We start from the raw sequence: 16,933 nt of genomic DNA on the forward strand, positions 1-16,933 counted from the left end.
GTTTTTTTTTGCGTTTAAATTAAAAGAAATATCAAAATTTGAATTTAACTTTAAGTATTATGGTATCTGTTCGGTGCACATTTACCTATAAGTATGGTAAACCACTTATAATTCAATGGCTGTAAGTTTTTTTTCTAAAAAGAAATAATTATAAACAGAACAACTCATAGAAATCTATCTATATTCTTTTTTCATTTTAATATACTTTCATAGAAATGTTTCCGTTATGTCAAAAAACCCATTTTCTTTACGTCACAAGTGTCACGCTCATACATTAATTCCATAGCTAATATAACATACTGACCCAACGGGTCACGGGTAGTCCAGTGTGTATATATATATATATATATATAAATAAATAAATAAATTCACACTGCATCTCATCAGTGACGTGCTCTGACATAGGCAGTACATCGAAACCCACTTTGGGTCTGGCGTTGTCCATTGTCGATGCAATTGCTCGATTCTATCTAATTCTGGGTTCTAGCTTTATCATGAAAGGTGTATGTGAACGGGTATTTATATATCTATCTATAATCTCCTCTTAATATCTAATATATAAATATATATATATATATTATGCCACGCAAAAGTATTGGATAAGTATTTTCGGTATTATTTATTTTACCGACCCCTCGGCATTCACCTCTAATTTGTCGACTTTTATAGGTTTTTGGATGCACTGAGAACGAGTATCGCATTTATTTTTTGTGCAAACGCACAGTTATCCATATTTAAAGACATTCAGTATCCAACGTAATCACTATTGTTTTTGCTGACGGATATCTTGTTTCCCATTTAGGAAAAAAATGTCAAAAACAGCCAAACGGAAAAAGAGCCAAAACATGGCTTCTCAAAACATTTTTCGGCTTCAATGCCGAAATGACCCCCCACCCACCCTTCCAGATATTTTTCCGCTTCCCGATATAAAAACGGATAATCTGTTTTCACTTTCTTGATTACATTAATTTTTTCACTTGAATAAAATGCGCTCGCGCACGCACATAGTCACTTGACGTTTTACAAGGTGCATGAATACATGGCGGACATTTTAAATGACAAGAAATATTTTTCATAAAATAAAGTTTTCACCTCATTTAAGAGTAAAAATATTGCTGTCAGTAAGTTTTCACAAGCTGTTTACAAAAGCATATTTTATGTTTTTCGTTCTTTTTTTTTGGGGGGGAGGTATTCAATTATAGAACTTGTGTACTCTAACAGGTGCCTCTGCAGTTTAATTAACCGTTTTTCTAGGTAGATGCTCAAGTACCTACCAAAAACGATTGTATATGATTATTTGTATTATTTGGACTTCATCTGAAAAATTCTAAAACATGTATACGATTAGTTGAACATAGATGATACCATTTCACAACAGTATTATTAGCGTGATTGAATTCCATGGAACCAATAGAATTTGAACTTAATTCATACGTTTAGGGTGTTTGTAATTGTACCACTCCATCTTTCATCTCATTCTTTATACATAAAATTCACTTAACAACATTTGAAAATATTTTAAGTAAAATTAAGCCCATAATGAGAATGTGGCATTATGGTGATAGAGTCTAGTTTAGAGTAAAACTAGAAAAATAGAATGTGTATACAACTATCAACTCCCTCCCTTCAATCACTAGGAGAATTTTAGCTTTGTCACTGATTTGCATTTGTTATTAATTTTTGTTACAAATAAAAAGATTAAATAATAGTAAGCCATTTTCAGTTTTCTTTTTCTTCTATATAATAAAGTGAAGTCGGTATATTTCTCAGTTTATCATCAATAGCACTGAATCTGACAAATCAATATTTGATTCTAATACGACAAATTTTTTTTTTCTTTCATCATGTTCTTTGCAAGAATAAAATGTATTTTGTTCCCCCCTCCCACTTATTCCAGCCAGGAAGATTGTTAAAATGTAGACATTTTACATGCCAAGGAATATCACTATATTAAACAGATTATACTGTTTCAGTGCCAAATTTCCAATGACTAATGAAACATACCTATTAGAACTACACCAAGAGGGTCCCCAATGGCCATTGGTTACATGAGTGACTATAACCAATATGACACCGTGATATGAAATCACTAGTTTTGAGATCAACTTTTTTCCCCCTCTCCCAAATTATTGGTTTTGCTAAAGTTAAAAATTAACTTAACAAAATTGATATGTAATGAATTAAAAACTGATCAGTAGTTTTATAACAACCAGTGTTCAAAGGAGAGAACTATTCATCAATTATAAATTCTCTAATACAAACAAAAATGTAGGTGCTTCTCCACTATCAGAATTAAATTTTGGAAATCGTAATACTGAGTTTCACATGAAAACAATGGTATCTACATATTCCTCATATTTTTAAGATGATGATATCCAAAAATTACGAAAATCGATAAGGTAGAAAATTATTTATTAAAGAAAATAGAATTTGAAGAAAACAATTGTATTTGCTTATGTAAGATACAGAAGAGTTCAAAAGGGAGGTAATTTTCTGTTTCGATTGATTTTATCAAAAAAGATGGCTGCAATTTTTCAGCTGCTAACACGATTAAAGTTGCTTTCTTTCCCTTAATAATTCAGTAATATTCAGGTGATTTCAATTGCATAATTTGGAAGCAAACATTGTAATTTATTAGAATTGACAAATAAAAAATCGGTAGAAACCATTGTTTTTTTATCTGAAAACTCCATTTATCGACTGCAAAATTTTGTTCTAATAGTGTAGAAGCACTAAAATGTATTAACCCGAAACAAAGCATATTACCACTAAAATATGAAGGTACTACTGCAATAGAGACCAGATTTATGGAGGAGGGAGGGGGGGCATAAACCTGGATCAGGAGTTGACTAGCAAAATGTTTGTACACAACATTTATATTTTGCATGTTGGTAACGTTTGAGGAAACAGGGAGCAGGAAGGGATTTCAGAGGCAAGCAAAATGAGAGAAGAAACTATAAAAATAGAAAATATTCAAACTCTATAGTGAAAGAGGGGGGAATTTAACTGTGTGGCTTGGGTATTGTTCATTTAAAAAGATAAGTGCAGCAAGTTCATTAGAGCCCATTCCAATGCGACAGACAGGATAATATATTGTCACTAATCGATAGTCAAACGTCTTTCATCTTATTTTTTGCTTATATACTTTATACTTTGACAAAAACTTCTGTCAAGATTTTGGCGTGACTCCTGAGAATGTAACTTTCTCACAAGGGTTTTAACATTGTCAAAATTTTAATTTAAAAAAAAAAAAAAATCTACATAGCTAACATTTTTTTTATTTGCATTATTCTTACCGGGGTTGTTAGATTTATAACGTTTTGGCTGGTGTAATCTGTTCATTTTTTTTTTTCAAGTGACAAGATAAAAAGAAAGAAAAAAAAAAAAAAAACATGTTTTATATCTGCAGATTTTGAAGATATGATCAGATCAGATATATTTCATTTACTTATTCTTTATACAAAGTTTGAAAAATAAATTTATTTAATCAGATCTGAGAAAAGTAACCATCAACCATATTTCACCCCTCCCAACAATTGCACCAATAAAAATTTTCTTTCAACCGACAATCAGACTCGTCAATTTTTCACTTGACAATTATACCAATCAAAATATCTACTTAAATTTTTCACTTTATAAGACTTTTCGAGTAAGAAACCAAGGTCATAAAATACCACAGAAAGTACTTTTTTTTAAGAGTTAAATTAAAAGGCAGTATTGCGCTGTCATACTCACCCATCTTGCCCAATATCAAGAAAAGTGAACCATTTTTTAGTCTCGTCACGGCTCATTGGAATGCCCATACCCTTGAGTGTTTTTCGGAAGTCTTTTTCTCGAAAGCTTTTCAGAAGGATCTCTTGTTCCTCACTTTTAGAAGTGATTTTATCAAACATGGCACGTGTTGACACGAGAACCTCAGACATTTGTAGCTTGAGAATTAAAAGAAAAATAAATAAAATTTAAGAAATTCACTATATATTGAACCTGAAACCAACTTTATATCACTTATCATAAAATATATACATAAAACTTATTGAATTGAATGCAATACATTACATAATTGTTTTTCTACAGTTGAGTGTAAAATTGCAGTCCACAGAAACCACTACAGTCAGTTAAGAAACACTAGATTAAACTTTCGCGCTTTTTTGGGACCTTCATTAGGACAACAACAGGAAATTGCTATATAGCTGTAAAACCTTAGATTAGCAGTTCCATTTTTATTTTTTTTAACCATGTCTAACAGGTTTGCATATCACCCCAGATGTGACAAGAATACTCCATGCGTGAGTGAGGCAGTACTCTCAACTTTCATGGTTTACATATCAAAACTTCTAGTGATTAAATTTGGATAATTTTATGCAAAAGTGTTGTTTGGGTGATAATTATCTTAGAACTAATCATGTACAAATTTGATTGAAAACTAATTTGGTGACAAGACTCACAAATTGTGGCCATAAGAATATCATACACATTGTTGTATTTGAATGATATGTGACCAACCTAAATGTTTAAACACTCATAAAATCTTAACATTTACCAAAAGCTGTGGGCGTCCGAGTGCAGTCAATTTAATAGCAGCAAATCCAGATCCATCCGTTGCACCTAAAAATGGTAAAAATGAGAAATGTTTTAACAAATTTTATTTATAATAGAAAAAAAGACATTAAGAAAGTTTACGATTGAAGGTCAGAATTGTATGTTTCAAGATGTTACCTTCCTCTTCAATCACAGATGTAGATCATTTTCTAGCAATATATTCAGTTTCATAATCAGACTAAGGCTCTTTCTTTCCACCCTCACTTTTACCCCAAACAATTAAAAAGCAAAATAAAATATCATCCTCTATCCTATAATAAAGAACAATGTGTATTTTATTTATATATAAACAAGCCACGTATGCGTGGTCCCCCTCTTGTGCTGCATGTGAGATGATGCCATAAAAAATAGTGAAGAAATGATGAATTTGAGAAGTGTGAAGGGCCAACGTTGCCTACACATTTTCGCCAAGTTTCAAAAAAATCTAATGGAGGGGGCAAAAGTTATGTAGTAAAAAGTGTCATTTTCTGCAATTTTGGGGCATTTGTGACCCCTTTTGAGCTCCTGGGAATGCCGAATCCCAGTGAAAATGGACAAACAATGCAGTTACATGCCTTAAGACATGTATATTTGAATTTGGCACCATGGAAAACTACTATATAGATATACATATTAAGTTCTTGAGTAATATGAAAAAAGAGCTCCAAAAAGGCATGTTTTTTTTAGCCCTAAAAGTCCCAGAGGGATGCAAACCAGAATTTTGCCAGGGTCACCCATACTGAATTTATATTAAGAACAATGGTCTCCATATTTTGAACAAGTTTCAGGAAAATCTAATGAATGGATCAAATGCTATGGGGAAAAAAGTGTACTTTTTGGGGCATTTTTGACCTCTTGAGCCCCTGGGGGTGCCGAATCCCAGTGTAAATGGATAACAGTTCAGTTTTAGGCCTTAACACATGTATATTTCAGTTGACCACCATAAAAAACCACTATTTAGTCAGACATATCAAGTTTTTGTTGAGAAATATGAAGAAAGAGCCACGAAAAGAGAAAACTTTCTGGTAAAAATAAACTTCATTTTTTTTTTTTTTTTTTTTTTTTTTTTTTTTTTACACAAAAATGTTTGAATGGAATTCAATGAATTTAAAAGAAACAAAGTTAAAATAATTATTAATCAAGAGTTGCCTCCCCTCACTACTGAAAAATAAAGATAACTCCAAAAAACATGAACGATACTCAATGAAAAGTTTTCTTTTATTATCAAAAGAACAGATTGAAGAATAATCTCATGTAAAAATTATTTGTTTTAGTTTTCTAAACTAAAATTAAATTGACATTTCCAATTTTCTCCAAGAATAACAAAAAATTACTTTTTTAAACCTTCATAATAAAATATAAAGTATAAACAAAAATTATGCAGCAAACATGTTAAATTACCAAGAAAAAGAATTGTAAAAAAAAACAAAAAACAAAAAAAAAAACTTAATTTAAAATGTATGTGAAAACATGTAAATTCTTGTCTAAAAATGAGATTTAATTCATGTTAAATTTTACACTTTAAATTGTGTATGTGTGAGTGCACACACACACACACACACAGCTTCTTTCATTTATTTATTTATTATTATCTTGTTAATTAAGGTCTTGAAATTACAGGAAGTTTTAATGAAATATACTTTTAAAAAATAAAAATCTTCAATTATTTTATTGTACTTGCTTAGGATAAAATAATCTCTTAATTATGTGTCCTTCAAGTGGTTTATCTGTCAATACCAAAATCTGTTAGGTCAGCAGATAAACCAGATAGTGAAAAGGCCTTGTATTTATGAAGGTCACCCCTTTCCATGCTGATTAAGGTTACTTCTTGTGAAAACCGATTCACATACTAGTACCATAAAATTATTTTTTTCTAGTTTGAAAAAGTGCACCTGAATAAAGTCAGGGTTACATCAGTTGAAATGTGAATATAACACTAAAGATGAGAGTAGTAGTCCGAATAATCCAAATATCATTAGCCCAACAATGGAGGATGGTAGTTTCACAAACACTAAAAATTATGACAAAGGAAAATTATTACCAGATACTGCATCAATACAGTTAAGGAAAATGTTCATATTTTCGTCACAAGCTTCTTCATCTTTGTAAAAATAGGTACGGGCCTCAAAAACTTTATCTCTTCTGTCTCCAAATTCCTCATGGGCACGGTAACGTTTGATCTCAGGATCTGAAAAAAACAAAATAAATAAAAATAAAAAATAAAGTCAAATAAAATTTATACACGCACACACATCGATCATACCAGTTATCATAGGTGCCACAGGACTTATGAAGAAGAACCTGAAGTCCTACCTAACTAATATTCCTGGTGAACCAAGTGCAAAAGAGATTCAGACAATTGCACTTAAGGGAACAGCGAGGATACTAAAAAGAGCTCTCGGTTGGTTTCAATAAAAAAGTGGGGCAATGTTGGCAGCTGGTTTGGCTGCCCCATACCCAGCATTACAATCTTCAAAGGAAGAAAAAAAAAAAAAAAAAATGCAAAAAACAACAATATAGAGATATATATTAATGCATATAAATTTAACCGTTCATTCATCTTTAAAAGTAAGAATGGTAAACATAATTATGTTCCACAATCATTAGAAAAATCTCATTCAGAGTCAAGTTTTTCTTCTAATAGATAACACCTTATTGATCAAACCCTGTTCCGCGTGAACAAAAATAACAGTAACAGTGAACAACAACAACAACAAAAAAAAAAAAAAAAAAAAAAAAAAGCAGAAGCAGGAAAAATGATTTCTGTAAAATACTCAATTTTTTTTGATTATCAAGACCTATTCAACCAATCAAAAAAATGTCACTCTGGGAACTAAACACCTGTCAAATATAAGCGAAAACTTAAACACTAATAAGACAGATCACAACTCATTAAATGACCCCTTGTCAGTCAAAACGTGACTACTCGGACACCAGCGAATAATCCCAATTAACCCTAGCCATTGAGCAGAGCGTTCTCAAAAATTAAGAACAAACTAGGTCATCAATATCATGGATAACTCCAAAATATCAAGAAATATTTCTTCAGCAGTCAATCAAGCATCATCTGAAGTTATTTCTGACCAGCAATACAGCATCACATGGCAACTTCAGGTAAATATTACTAGAAAAATATTAAGAAAATGCTGGAATAATGTTGTCATGTAAAAAAAAAAAAAAAAAAAAAAAAAAAACGGTTTTATTTTATATTTATAAAACAAAACCATTTATTTTTTAGTAGACACTGGATTCCTTCAACTGTACATGATCAAAGTCCAGCCATCTTAAGATTTTGATGTAGAGTATCCAACCACTTGTTTTGGCTGCCATCTCTAAATTGTGCAAGGATGTTGTAGCTTGTGCTCAGTACATGTTAGTACCAGCACAAAAAATTGGCATAACATTGTAACGGTAGCAAATGTCAACATTATGGACATGTTAAGATTGGTCAGAGCAGACGCCAAACATAGTATTAAGATGTTTCTACATGACATGGTTTGCTTTCTACTTCTTTCATTGACTGCGATACAAAACAGCAGGTCGTACAAAAAAAAAAAAAAAAAAAAAAAAAAAAATTTGTATTAATCAACTATTTATTGAAACCAAAAGAAAATATACTCTAATGTAAAAAAAAAAAAAAAGTTCTATTAAAAAAATAATTTAATTACAAAAGTTCAAAGAACAAGAACATGCATATAAATTTCCTAAATTTCTTTTTTGTTTTAAAACTTTTATTAATGGAAATCGCTAGAGACACGGCATGAAGCCACTTGATGTAACCTGTATTGCAAATAGGGATGAATCATTGCCTTGTAAAGCCTGGTCAGCAAGTGCCATTCATGAAGAATTTAATAGCTCAGGATACGCAGCACATAAAGCTCCCTGTTGGATACATAAGACAAATGATCCTCAAACTTAAGATTGCCAGATATTATTATTCCCTAATAGTTATGACAATTTGAGCATGGCACAAATATATATAGACTCCAAGGAAGATTTGAGAACAAAGAAAGACTAAGAAATTTTAGAGTCGATTTCTCATCGAGAGCAGAACCATCCATAAGAATCTCAGAAAGAAAAGAGACGTGTGCAACTGAAAACCAATAGCTGTCTTAACAGGATTCAATGAAACAAGACATTTTTTACCCCAATCCATAACTGAACCCAGATCAACTTCTAGATCAACAGCATATTATAACTGATCCGAGGAAAATGGGTGAGAAGCAATATCAAAATAGAAGGTGGTGTCATCAGCATAAATGTTAATTTTCTGAACAATATCTTCTGGAAGGTCACTTATATAGAGAAGAAACAGCGTTGGACCTAGAATGGAGCCCTGAGGAACACCGGCATTAATTGAAAAAGAAAATGATACTCAAAGAGCTTTTTGCAAGCTTTGATCAACAGTTTATCAAATATCAAAACCTCAGAGTTAATGTAGAAGACCAGGATGCCACATTGTTGAATGCCTTGGAAATGTCAAATGCAATGACCCTACCTTCTCATGAATTATCCATAAACTGACAGATCTGTTCGGTTACAAGAGTTAATAGATCAGCTGTTGAATGAAAACCACAAAAGTCATACAGAACATCACTAAAAAACTCCAGACTTTCCAGAAAATGAACAAAGTTGTCGTTGACCAACCTTTCAAAGATTTTGCTAATAACAGAGAGAAGACTACCAGGACGATATTTAGTTGGGTCAGACCAACCACCAACGTTTTTAAAGATAGCGACAACAGAGGACTCATTCCAACAAGAAGGGAAACAGGACTTAGACAAACAGAGGGTGAATAATTTTGAGAAGATAGAAAGTTCAGAACAACAGGAATCAAATCAAGACCGGAAGCTTTAGACTGGTCAAAACCAGCAAGAATTCTAACAGCCATCTATAGAGTAATAATTATAAAATCTACAGTGATCAGTTTTCGAAGGAAAATCCGGAAGAACATCACCAGAATCATTAATAGAAAAATTGTCAGCAAAAAGATGAGCCAAGAGATCTGCCTTATCATTAAAAGATGAAATGACCTGGAGACAATTGATTGAAAAAGAAGGAATAGTAAACTTGCCACTATTAATAACACAATTATAGATTCTCCAAAAATCATGAAAGCCAACTTTTTTTTTAGATGAGATAAAATCACAAATTCAAATGAATAGCTAGATTTAGCCTCAGAAATTGCCCTCTTGTAGGCATTGCTAGCTCTTCTGTAGGATTGTCTAGAAGCCTCAGAACCAAACCCAACAATACTGATGGAAGTAATGATTATGATGGGCAATGAAAGAAGCACAAACAGATGAAAGCCAGGGAGGAGAACGAGGCTTGGTTTGAAACTAACGATGTGGAATTGTAACACGGTGCATATGAGCATGTGGGGAAAGTATCAGCTACAACGGAGGATAGCTTGTAAAGAGATTAGCAGCAGCAGCCAAAAAACGCACATATGCAAATTAGGAAGTGTGCATGAGAAGAAAAAGGAAAAAAAAAAGGGGGAAAGAATGCACCACATGATCGGCAGAAAGAAAGTAGATGTTGAAGAAAATGGACATGTAATGTCAAAGACGAGAATGGGTCGGCTGTGGCTGGCATGCGGTTGGAAAAAGAAAAGTGTACACTGGGTTAGATGGATGATAGCGAGAGACTTAAGTGGTGTTGAGACAGGAGAGTTACGGTAATAAAAACTTTAGTAAAAAAAAAAAAGAAAGAGAAAGAAAAAAAATGCCGACAGATTTTTATTTACTTTGTAACTGGAATGTTAAAGAATTAAAGGTGTCAATTTGAACAAGAAGTCAGCCAGTAACCTCCTTGACAACACCATTCAAACATACCAAAAATAGGATGCCATTCATTATTCATCATAAACAATGCATATTGCAGCTGGATATAAGGAACTACTGAGATTCAGTCCAAGACTTACAGGGAGCATCCTAAGTGGGGAGTTGTGCAGTAGTATATTTGTTCACATTAGATTTAAATTTCTGCATATTGGTATAGTCGGGGAAACAGGGAGTAAGGAGGAAATTCCGATCCCAAGTAGTCCAAATAAAGAAGCTATCAAAGTAGAAAATTTTGTCGGCTATAGACTTCAAACCATCAGAACATGCAAGTCTTTATAAACAAGTCATAGATTTTAATCTTTTATTAATAATTGAAAAAAATAAAATAAAAATTACTGCTTGCACTTAAAAATTTGGAAGCATTTAAACTGAACAAAAAATCATTCCTGGCTTTAAAATTTTTAGTAAAAACCTTACATATTAAAAAATTGGAAGTGTGGGAATCTATTTACATCCAACAATTTTATAGAGATTATAGTAGGCTTCCTTCAGTTTTGACAAACAATGGATAACCCTTGTCTATTGTGAAGCAAAGATTGTGCAATCTCTAACCACATTTTTCTTGAATTGGAATTGCTTGATTCCTGTGACAAGTCAAAGATTATTAAAAACAATGGCAAAATAAGCAGAAAGTCCTCCCACATACCACATTTTTTTTTTTTAATTACATTTTCACCCCATACAAGGCACATTGCCACTTTGATGTAGGGGGCTACTATCAGGGACCTAAGCTACAGGGGTACTATGTACGGAGTTGGGCAGCCAGATGTCTGATCACGTTACATTTGAACTTCTGCATGTCAGTACAGTTGGGGAAGCAGGGGCCCGGAAGGGAATTCCAAAGTCTAGCAGTTCTTGGGAAGAAACTACTCGAGTAGAAAGCTCTCTTACATTTCGGGATCTCTACTGTGTATGTGGGATTCAGCTGCTTGTCAGATTTATTGGGGGGTATTTACATCGAGGGGGTACAAGTGCATGCAGTTCGTCAGAGCATTCACCATTAAAATACTTGTAGAACAGGCAGAGGGATGCTACATTTTGTTGATGGGACAGAGGCTGAAACTTAGATGACAGTTCAGGACCTATCAGGTTGGCGACTCTCTTTTGAACCTTGTCTAGGAGCGAGAGACTAGTAGCAGATGCACCAGCTCAAATATGACAATACTCCATACATGGGCGAATGGTGGCCTTAGAGGTACAGTATACTTTCGGGCGTTAATAGCTTTCTAGCATGGTAGAGAGAGCCTACCTCCTTCGCAGCGGTCCTGGCAATGCTCTCGATGTAATTGTTCCAACTCATGTTTCCTGTGAATGTTAGCCGAGGAGTTTAAAAGAAGTACTTTCAGATAATGAGGCTTTGGCCATTGCTATTGGTGGTAGAGAAGGTTTCTTGTAATTATTGACGGAAATAAGTTTAGTCTTGGCAGCATTGAATGTGACCATTCATTTTTGTCCCCATTCTACTACAGATTGGAGGTCATCCTCTAGTGTTTCTGCCGTTTCTTTAGATATGTGTTCATTTGTTTTCCTGCCGTGCCTGTTATAGAGCGTGGTGTCATCAGCATATATACCCATTTCAGAGACAATTTTGTCAGGGAGGTCATTTATGAATATTAGGAATAATAAATGTCCAAGGATAGATCCCCGAGACACTCCTGCATTTATATCATATTGTTTAGATGTACGATTGTCGAGGACAACCAGGATTTTTCTCTAATCTAGGAAGGATTTAATTATGTTGAGTATTCGTCCAGTGATACCGTATGATCTGTTTTTCCTGAGAAGACCTTCATGCTATACCCTGTCAAAAGACTTAGCTCAGCTACTGCTCTGCCCTCCCCTGCTTTTATTCCCAAATGATCACCCATTGTGTACCCACTTGGCTCAATATTGCAACATTACCTTAAAAGGATTAAGCAACAAATAGTCAAACAGAATTGTTTAGCTTTAGTATCAGACACTAATTCTCTGTGGAAAGATTATATAAAAACAGAATGACGATTGTTCATGAACATGACTAAAATTGAATTTAACAGAATTTTTTTTTTTTTTTTTTTTTTTTTTTTTAAATAATTCCAGGAGGCAGGTAGTATCAATAATTTAATGACCAAACAATATTGTAATGATTTAATTTAAGTTTGATAATTCTATTATATATTTTTCTTTTTTTTAAAATAATGTCTAAAAGAAAAATAAAATGGCATTGTTTAAAAAGGGGTGGGGGAACAAAAGTGGAGGCAAGTAAGTATAGCTAGATGTTAATAGTTTACACATGATATTTTTTTCCGACTTAACTCATGACGCCAGAAACAGAAAAGAATTCAGCATTAAATTATATACGCTACACTCACATTTTATGCTGAAAACTAAAACGAATTAACTGTCCTTGAATTTATTCATCCTCTTGGTCACATGTTGAAACTACTTCTCTTAGGTTTCTTTGTTCGAGACAAATCAATGATCGTTTTTTTTTTATGGCCTCGTAATCTTAAGCAGACTATAAGACAAAGACATTTTTGAAATGTCATTCTCTCCAACTTTTAATATTTATTTTGAGCTTTCAACAAATTATAAAATACATGCAGTTTCTGAATTTTATGATGACGATTGATAATTTGTATCATTATAATTTGTATTATTCAGACTACTGTTCTTATCACAAGTGTTATTCTCATGTTTCAATGTAATCTGACCTTCTTGAGGTGTAAGTGTAGAAAAATATATGAAGGTGAGACATGTCACCCACTAAAAGTAAGGTTAGAAATTCGAATAATCTAAATCAGGTGTCTCCAAGGTTTTCAACCTGGGAATGGGCATATTGCCGACTTTTTAAAGCTATGTGGACCAAAATTAAAAAAAAATAAAATAAATAAAACATAAGTATCTGGACGTGTCATATACCATTTTGCTTAATTATTTTGCTTTCTAGTGAAACTGGTTCTCCAAAACCTCATTCTTTTAATCATTCTCTGAACAAAAAGATTAGCCACAACACTATCTTCACACATTTCCATCTTTAATTTTCCTTATATATTAACAGGACTCCCAGTAATGCCTGGGGTTCTAATTTCTCTAAAACAACCTAGATTTCAGTAAAAAAATAGAACTAAACAATCTCTTTAGTTTTATTTAATCTCTTTTCTCTCAAAACCAAGCTATAGTTGTTTGTTTTGTTTTATGGCATATCAACCCTTTTGGAGCTATTCAACATTGAATCCAGTAATATTGAACAAAGTTTTTATGCTTCAAGTTCTTTACATCTTTAAATATTTATTACTAATGTTTGGTTGGTTTGTATAGGCAAACTTATTTTCGTTTTTGACTTTGCAGAATATAATTTTAGTCTGCCAAGGGAAAGGGGGTAAAAAGAAAAAAAAACAAAACAAACTATCAATGTTTGGTACATATTAAGTCAGGAAGCTAGTATCTTTAGACAGCCCGATTACAGCTAAGCAGAGAGACATGTTGCTCATACTATGTGGTGTAGTATTTTTTATGAAGCAGAACATGTGACCAAGTCTCAAAACATTAAGGTCTTGCTAATTGTTCACATGTATTTGCATTTATCAGTTTCTAGTGTCTCTTACTGACAAGGGCAGGGTGAAAAGATTTGTAAAAAAAAACAAAAAAAAAAAAAAAACACCCCCACCTACTACCACTATAAATAAATTTCCTTTCTGTGTACCTAAAACTAAACGGAACTTCCATAAGTACAGTTTCTTTCCAAGAACTATCCATCTGTGGTACATAAGATGGAACTGGTTCCCAGCAGACATGATTGTTTTCAACTCCAATGTTAACAATTTTTTGTGAAGCAGACCTCTTAAAGCAGTCAAATTCTAACCAATTTCAACTATTGTCTCCAATCTCCAGTGTTGTATTACTGTCCATTTGATAAACTCATTAACTCTTATCCTCGAGTAACTTTTAGGCTTTGATAAGTGATTGACTCATTAGTAAAAAAAAACAAAAAAAAAAACTCAGAATAAAATGAGCTTTTAAACTCTAGGATGTTCATGCTCTGAAATGGTAGATTTGCCATGTCTGGTAGATTTGCTAGCAGAACCAATGCATTCATATTTCATGACCGAGATCCTGGATGCAGTAGCAATGCTAAACGACAACGATCTGCCATATGGTGTATATTCTCAGCTGGAAACGTTTTGTTAGCGTGCTGTATCTATAAAAAAATCCACACAACAGAGAATGAGCTTTGCTGATTTCTCTAATTTAGTGCAGTCGAAGGTGTAAAACAGCCACCAACTTAGAAATATGTCATGAACGCTACATAGCCATAATCTGGAGGAAAGCTAATAAAAAACACACAGGCCTCCTAAAACCTGTTGCATTTGGTTGGAAATTTGACAAAGGTTCAACTTATTTCTCTCCTACTTGATTTTTTTTTTTTTATATACAGCATAATCACATTGATACACTGGTTCTCATTAGATCAAAGTTCAGCAACATTGAATCAGCAGATGGGTGACCAGACGCTGTAATGTAAGAGGATGTTGACATTACCCTGCAAAAAATCTAATGTTATCATCTGATAGGTATATACGAGTAACTGAGAACTGCTTGTGAATTTAATTTTTCCACAAAACTTCCTCCTTTGGAGGAAGCTGGTTCAATCCGTCTTGGGTGAGTGTTGCTTGAGTACACTCACAGAGTATGGTATTTGATATTTGAATCCACCAGCTTCTGAAGCAATCCTAGATCCGGAAAAAGGCAGATGCAAATGTGGATGTGAAAGAAGGTGTAGTTGTCAAAAACATTCTATGTACAGACATCTGTAGATATCAATTTTTCACTCACAGCAAAGCAAACATTGATAAATAAAGCGCGTAAATGTTTTATTAGTATAACTACATATGTATACTGTATGACATTTTATTGGTCATCATTTTAGTGTCTGATAACTAATGTATTTTTACTCTAAATATGTTTATCAATTCGTTCATGTTGACCACATAATACATTACAGTAATCTAACATATTTTGCTGTTAAATTTATTTCCAATATTGTGTGGATTATAAGTGTCAAAATAAGTAGAATTTAATGTAAACAGTAGCCATTTTGGAATTAGATAAATAATAACTTTAGTTGAAATGTGTCGATTCCATTGGTTTTCTTGTGGCAAAAAACCTATACACAGATACTTTGTAATTATATTATGCGTGTTAGCAAGGATATTGGATTATTACTAAATGGCAGTGATTTTTAATAATTTTCAAGTTTCAGACCTTTAGAAAGTATATAAAAAAGGAGCACTAATTATTTTCAGACCTTACAATTTCTTTCAAAATCCTTTGAACATGTGCTTTTTAATGGAAATTGCTCCAGACAAGCATGGAACCACTTGATATAAGGAGCTTAAAAAATTTACTTCAAAGTTAAAAACTAGCATACAATAAGTGTTATATGGATAGATTCCAACCCAGAAAAGAGCAATTCTAAGATTAGATAACAATAAAGGAAACGAGTTATGAAACTGTCGAAAGTAAACAAAATTTACACTTTCTACTCATAAAAAAAAAAAAGAAAACAAACAAGCTCAAATTAAAAAAAACAAAACTTAAAGAAAACAAACAATATTACAAATGAACCTAAACTATAACTTTATGATTACTTGTATGCATTTGTTTTATGGAACATTAGCCCTTTCAGGGTTAATATAAAAATAATACCTATTATATACAACTCATTTAACACAAGATGCTATTTTATCCATAGCTGCAAAAGATTGAAAGTTCATACATTTTCCAGAATGTAAATTACAGCATTAATAATTCCATAGAGAACAACAGGATCCAATAGGTTCATCACCTCCCCACTTCACATCTTGTGTACTTCTCACTAACGGAGTCTATGATTTTGGGGAAGGGCTCAAGTGTGACTCCTTGAATGTTGCCTCTAGTGACCCATCTCTTCATTAGTAGGTTTTTTATGCTTCTTTTCATACTGCTCACATGCATCATGTGTGCATATGTGTGTGTGTGGGGGGGGGCTCTTAGGCATGTAGATCAAAAGTTACATCTGTAATTTTAAGTACTTGAGAAAAAAAAGAAAAAAAAAACACTAGCCCTCATTGCATCAGATTGACTGGCCTGACTTTGTGTGTATGTGTGAACTAATAAACATTATATAATTGACAGCATTCTCATCTGTGTACTCAGGGAAGAAGGATTGAGATCTTGTTGATAAAATTGTGACCACTTCTCTTATATCTGCATGTATCTGTGTTTTTTGCCTCTATGTGACTTACAATTTAAAATTATTATTACTGACTATTAATAAAATATTTATTGAAATAAAAAATGCAATAGCATAAAAACAAATTTTGAAAATCCTATTTATAAAAATGCATTTTTAAGTCAGCCATTTTAATCTTGTTAACTAATAAATAAAAAAATAAAAAATATTGCTTTCCAATTAAATCTAAATTTTAAATTATTTAAAAAATCTGGTTAAAAGATGTTTTTAAAACAGTTAAAAGGACTTATGGAAAACA

At 32.6% G+C, this 16,933-nt stretch overlaps 1 protein-coding gene across 1 annotated transcript in view; it reads right to left on the minus strand.

Annotated features, from left to right (window-relative positions):
- The window catches only part of LOC145292576 (proline dehydrogenase 1, mitochondrial-like), a 138,188-nt gene that overhangs the window by 50,585 nt on the left and 70,670 nt on the right, over nucleotides 1-16,933 (minus strand). The window contains exons 4-6 of the mRNA XM_080138738.1: nucleotides 6,620-6,766; nucleotides 4,541-4,605; nucleotides 3,736-3,929 (exon numbers count right to left, since the gene is read on the minus strand). Coding sequence (XP_079994864.1) covers nucleotides 3,736-3,929; nucleotides 4,541-4,605; nucleotides 6,620-6,766 — 406 coding nt within the window. The remainder of the gene's footprint in view (nucleotides 1-3,735; nucleotides 3,930-4,540; nucleotides 4,606-6,619; nucleotides 6,767-16,933) is intronic.

This window comes from Euprymna scolopes, chromosome 2 (assembly GCF_053919585.1).
Source record: "Euprymna scolopes isolate OS-2025 chromosome 2, ASM5391958v1, whole genome shotgun sequence".
Classification (NCBI taxonomy): domain Eukaryota; kingdom Metazoa; phylum Mollusca; class Cephalopoda; order Sepiida; family Sepiolidae; genus Euprymna; species Euprymna scolopes.